The 5,627-nt window shown below is 48.5% G+C and overlaps 1 protein-coding gene across 3 annotated transcripts in view; it reads right to left on the reverse strand.

Annotated features, from left to right (window-relative positions):
- The window catches only part of Itga10 (integrin subunit alpha 10), a 17,456-nt gene that overhangs the window by 3,401 nt on the left and 8,428 nt on the right, over positions 1-5,627 (reverse strand). For all 3 annotated transcript variants that reach the window (XM_028789811.1, XM_028789809.1, XM_028789810.1), the window contains 12 exons: positions 4,989-5,155; positions 4,750-4,892; positions 4,282-4,395; positions 4,027-4,112; positions 3,652-3,793; positions 3,381-3,473; positions 3,212-3,288; positions 2,964-3,053; positions 2,482-2,566; positions 2,226-2,339; positions 1,949-2,029; positions 1,703-1,816 (listed from right to left, as the gene is read on the reverse strand). In XM_028789811.1, the coding sequence (XP_028645644.1) occupies positions 1,703-1,816; positions 1,949-2,029; positions 2,226-2,339; positions 2,482-2,566; positions 2,964-3,053; positions 3,212-3,288; positions 3,381-3,473; positions 3,652-3,793; positions 4,027-4,112; positions 4,282-4,395; positions 4,750-4,892; positions 4,989-5,155 (1,306 nt within the window). The remainder of the gene's footprint in view (positions 1-1,702; positions 1,817-1,948; positions 2,030-2,225; positions 2,340-2,481; positions 2,567-2,963; positions 3,054-3,211; positions 3,289-3,380; positions 3,474-3,651; positions 3,794-4,026; positions 4,113-4,281; positions 4,396-4,749; positions 4,893-4,988; positions 5,156-5,627) is intronic.

Genomic DNA, 5,627 nt, shown 5'->3' on the forward strand with positions numbered 1-5,627 from the left:
ACACATGTGCACACACATACATCTACTCACACACATGTACACACACTTGCATCTACACACACACGTGCACACACATGCATCTACTCACACACATGTACACACACTTGCATCTACACACACATGTGCACACACATACATCTACTCACACACATGTACACACACATGCTTCTACACACACATGTACACACATGTGCATCTACATACACATGCACAAATAAAAATAAATCTTGGATAAAAATAAAAATAATAAAAATGTCTGGGGATGGTCAGTGGTGTCCCAGAGGCCACTGAAATCCCCAGTCACACACAAGCACACACAACTGAATCAAACGAGATGATCAAGAGAGATAAAGACAGTACCAGGCTCGGAGAAGAACTTGTCAGACCTTACTCACCTAAGACATACTTATAGCCCAGAGATCTTGCAACACTGAAGGTAGCTGCTAGCTGTAAATGCACAATATAATAACCTAGTGCTAAATAGCCATTTATAATTAAGATGCCATTTCCCTGCTCACACTGACTCTGAGTGCCTATCACATAGTGACTTTAGTTTGGAGACCCTCATAGTCTAGATCCTTCTCTCAACTATATAATCCTATCTTCTACAATCCCATAAAAATCCTAAGTAATAGCAATTATTGTATTCATTTGTTTGACAAGAAAAGTATTAAACACCTGCAATGAGTTAGACATGATGCATCTTAATCTTTTTGGTGTTGACCTAACACAGAGTCATTCCTATAATAGGCACTTGATGAAGCGTGTGTGTGTGTGTGTGTGTGTGTGTGTGTGTATGGCTGGTGTGGGACATGCTATGTAGACCAGGCTAGCCATAAACTTTGAACTTACAGAGATCCACCTGCCTCTTGAGTGTTGGGATTAAGGATACACAGTGTCCCTGGCTTGGTGAATTATTAAATATGAGCATTCTATTAATTGATCTCTATGATGCTGCTAAGGGACACTGTGATGGTTTGTATATGCCCTACCCAGGGAGTGGCACTATTAGAAGGTGTGGCCCTGTTGGAATAGGTGTGTCACTGTGGGTGTGAGCTATAAGACCCTCATCCTAGCTTCCTGGAAGTCAATATTCTGCTAGCAGCCTGCAGATGAAGATGTAGAACTCTCAGCTCCTCCTAGACCATGCCTCCCTGGTTGCTGTCATGTTCCCACCTTGTTGATAATAGACTGAACCTCTGAATCTGTAAGCCAGCCCCAATTAAATGTTCTTCTAAGAGTTGCCTTGGTCATGGTGTCTGTTCACAGCAGTAAAACCCTAAGATAGACACTAAGTAGAGGGAAGTACAAGGGTGATTGCTATGTTCTAGTGAGGGCTTGCCTTACGTCCATCTCCTTGCCTCCTTAGAACAATTTCACAATTTCTCATTTTAAAGATCATGAAAAGACCAGGCATGGTGGCTTGTGCCTTTAATTTCAGCACTTGGGAGACAGAAGCAGATGAATATCTGTAAGTTCAAGGCCAGCCTGGTCTATATAGTGAGTCCCAGGACAGCCAGGGCTATGTAAAGAGACTCTGTCTCCAAAACAAAACAAAACAAATCCAGAAATCGGGAAAAAAGATTAGGAAGATAAAACTACTTGCTTATGTCAAGCAGAGGGAGGCTGAACTTACACATGAGTTTATGTGTCCGATCTGTGTTAATGTTTCAGATAAAAGCAGAAAGGAAGAACGGTTTACCCTCCGGAAGAACTCATTGTGAACCAGCCTCAGCAGTCCGACAGAGATCTCAGTCCCCTTTGCCAGCAGTCCAAGGTGGCACCTCACCACCTGACATCCAGTGTTACTTCCATTCTACCAGAACAGAGGCAAATCAGGACTCTAGAATGGGAAGATCCCCCTCCCATTGCCACGTCCCACCCACCTGTCACCAGACAGCAATCTCTACTAGCATTCCTGTCCCAGACACCTTCCTGTGACTCCTACCAGTCTGCTTGTGTGCTGAAGATCCTCTGGATGCACAGGGAATCCTGGGGGCTCAGTCAGGTTCTGCACTGCGCAGCTTGCCTAGAGAAAGATCCAACTTGAAAGACCTTCTTAGACAGGCCACGCCTATAACCCTTCTAATGCAGAATCCCTTTCCCTCCTCCCAAGTCACATGTAAGAGTGGTCCCAGGGAGAGGAGCCCAGAGAGCAGTGAGCCAACAAACGGGAGCCCACTAGTTCAAGATGGCAGGTTCCACATGCTCTGGCCCAGACTCACATTGCCAGAGATGACTTGAGATAGTGACAGGAAGTAGTTACCCCCATGGGCTACAGCTGGAAGGAAGGCAGAGATGACAAGACCACTGACCACATGGCAACCAAGGTTCTGAACCTGGGAGAAGAATTTAAATCAGAAAGAGGCAAGAGACAGGACCTGCTTCATTTGCTCCTTCAGCCACTCGAGTTCATGAGAGGCTCTTCTCAGTCTTCACACACTCCACCCCTAGGACGCCAAGACTGCTACAGCTTCTCACCCTAAGAGTGGTTTTGAATTCAGGGCCAGGACCCACTGGGAGAGTTCTGTAAGGGTGAACCTCATACCGATGCAGCGTGGACTCACTGTGTAGGTACCAAGCCAGGAGGTGTAAGGTCACAGCCATGACACAGACGCAGAACATATGATCAGCATACAGACATGGATTCAGGGAAGGTAGGGTCAGCACATGGATAATGAGATAGGAGGCAATAAGAAAGAAATTAAATATAACACAGGTTTGATTTAAAAATAAAAGTATTTAGCCATAACCCCATGTTTGTTTATCCCAGTTCTAATGATCAGGACCTGACAAGATGCTTAAGAGAAAGGATGACTATGAGTGGGAGTGAGGACCAAAAGACTCAAGGATTTAGTGTGCTTTAGTGTTCCCAGGAACACTAAAGCACAAGGAAGGACAGGAAGAAAACTCAACAGAGGTCAATCGGGGTCAATCGGCCCCAGCCAGGAGCCCAGCCATACCTAGAGAACATGAGGTGAGGCTCATATCGGATGTAGGCAGAGGTCTGAGCTGTATTATCTCGAAGGGTCTCATTCCTCTCCAGGCTACTGCTGCAGGGCCAGAGAGAAAGTTTCACATCCCAGTCCCTCCTCAGGGACCCCGTTTGCTACTAGAGGAATCAGAGTTGTTTCTTCTAGCCACCCACTTCTCTGACTTTCAGTGTTCTGAAGGGGGTGGGTGAGGGCTTGGGGGAAGCCTTTGTTCTCACCTCCTGGCAGTCAACCTCACAAAGACCTGGCTCAGGAGGAAGGTGCAGCTAAATTCAAACTCCAACAGGAAGGTCACCTGAGAGCAAGAGACATGGAGGAACAAGAGCCCGTGTCTCTCTCCTTCCCAGAACTTCCACGCCCTGTGGATCCAGAGCTAGCTTTACTCACCTTGGCCCCAGCCTGGAAGACTGGATGTCCCACGATGCAGAGCCGGGCATGGGGGGAAGGGACTGTGCACTCCACCTTCACTGATTTGGCCCTCTGAAGGCAGAGGGAGGGAGGTGAGAGTCAGAGCTGGGGCTGGAGCCACCCTCCCTCCCGCCCGGGCACTCCCTGCCCACACTCTCTACAGTGGAGCCTTTCTCCACAGCACCCATAGCTGATGTCCTGGTCTCCCTCCTCCTCTCTTCCTTCGCCCCAGTCCTCTCCTCCACAGTACCTGAGGAGTAAGACTGGCCAGGTGGAGGTTTCTGGAGAAGCTGAGACTCAGACTAGTGTTGTAGGCATTCTCCTTCTTGTTCTCCAAGGTCACCGACACCAGCACTTTCTGTCGGCCACCTTGAACCACAAATGGGGACTTCCTAAGAGTGGGAGACAAAGCAAAGACTAAGAGGCAAAAGAGAATCAAGTCTCATTTCGGCACACACTTTTAATCCCAGCACTTGGAAGGCAGGTGAATTTCTGTAAGGTCGAGGCCAGATTGGTCTAAATAGCAAGCTCCAGGCCAGCCAGGGCTACATAGGGATAACCTGCTCTCCACCCTCTCCAGCTCCCTTGAGTCCCTTCTGGCTTGCCTAGCTCTTCCCCATCTAACCTGGAGCCTCTGATGTCCATGTCAGCTTGAAGCACCAGGTCTGTGATACATTCATTGTCAGGGCCACAGTCCTTTGAGAAGGGGATCTAGAAGAGAGTTAGGGGTCTGAGAGGAAGGAAAAGAAGAAGGATTGGAATGTTTTGATCATCGGAGCCTGAATCAGATGTCACCATTTGTATGTGAGCTCCCCCTGCTCTTCAATTCACTAGGAGGGCAGCACTGAGACCCCGATGGAGCAGGCATAGCACTGCTAACCAGCTTTCGTATAGACATAGAGGATCCCTCAGCCAGCACAGGCCCTGGCTTCGTGGTGTTGTCCAAATCAAAAGTCACAGTCAAGGCCACTGGCCGGAGGTAATCTGACGTATCCTGAGGGAAACAGAGTGAAGGGCAGGTTGTGGGGAACCAGGATTGGAGGAGAAGCCAGACCTCTGCAGAATAGGTTGTGGTCGTCTATGTCCTGCACACTGTCCCAAGGTTTTCACAGTAATTCAAATACAACTCCTGTGAAATAGTTTATCAGTATATATCATCCCATTTTAGCAAGGACACTAAGATGTAGTGGCTAAGCGACTTGGCAGAGTCCATGGTGACAAGTTATAGAGCCAGGTTTCCACTCCATATCACCCTGACTCCCAAATCTGAATGGTCTCAATCTCTCTGTTTCCATTTTATCACTGTTCTGGTTGGAACAACACAAAGCGGTTCCTACCCCATCCTCACCAGTGCATGGAAATGCAGCTGTTCACAAGTGACATTCCCAACACTGAGCTGGAGCTGCCGAGAGGACAGCCGCTGGCCATAGCCATCGAATGCTGCTCGTGCCCCAGCGGTCCACTCATCCAGTGATGCTGAGAACCGTATGTCTGAATGGGAGAGGCAAACATGAGAGTGGAGGCAGAGGCAGACACCAAGACCGGCCAGGGCTTGGGGGTTGCCTTGGATACATTGTAACCACTCACAGAATCTGCGATCCCAACGCCCAGGAGTTTGAGATAGCACTTGGAAGCAAAGGGCTGCAGTCAGACAGGCTGCTTCCTGGCCTCGTCGCTTACAGTCCTTCTGAACCACACTGATGTGCGGAGGTATCACATCCAGGGTTGGAATCAGGTGGATGATGGGCTGAGAGCTGGGAACAGGGTGGAAAAGAAATTCGAAAAGAGGCAGGTTAAGTTCCCCCAAAAGTACAGCCCTAGCCTGGGGATGGAGTGCAGCGGTCGAGCTCTGGAGGACCTGAGCTTCAGAGCCAGAGAGAAAGGAAAAGATAAGGGTGGCAACCTTGGTACTTACTTTTGTATGATAAGTAAGTAAGTAAGCAAATAGGTCTAAATGTGTCACTCTTCCCAGAAGCCTTGACAGGAATCACATCAATACATTCAATTCAATACACACTGATGTCAGACTGGAGACCACTCAGCAGTAAGACCACTGGCTCCTCCAGACGCTTCATTCCCAAACTCACGGCCAGCTACAAAACTCCAGTTCTGAGGGATCTGACACTTTCTTCTGGTCTCCCCAGGCACTGCACACACACACACACACACACACACACACGAGAGAGAGAGAGAGAGAGAGAGAGAGAGAGAGAGAGAGAGAGAGAG

The sequence above is a fragment of the Grammomys surdaster genome, unplaced genomic scaffold, assembly GCF_004785775.1.
Source record: "Grammomys surdaster isolate TR1022 unplaced genomic scaffold, NIH_TR_1.0 125849, whole genome shotgun sequence".
NCBI classification, from domain to species: domain Eukaryota; kingdom Metazoa; phylum Chordata; class Mammalia; order Rodentia; family Muridae; genus Grammomys; species Grammomys surdaster.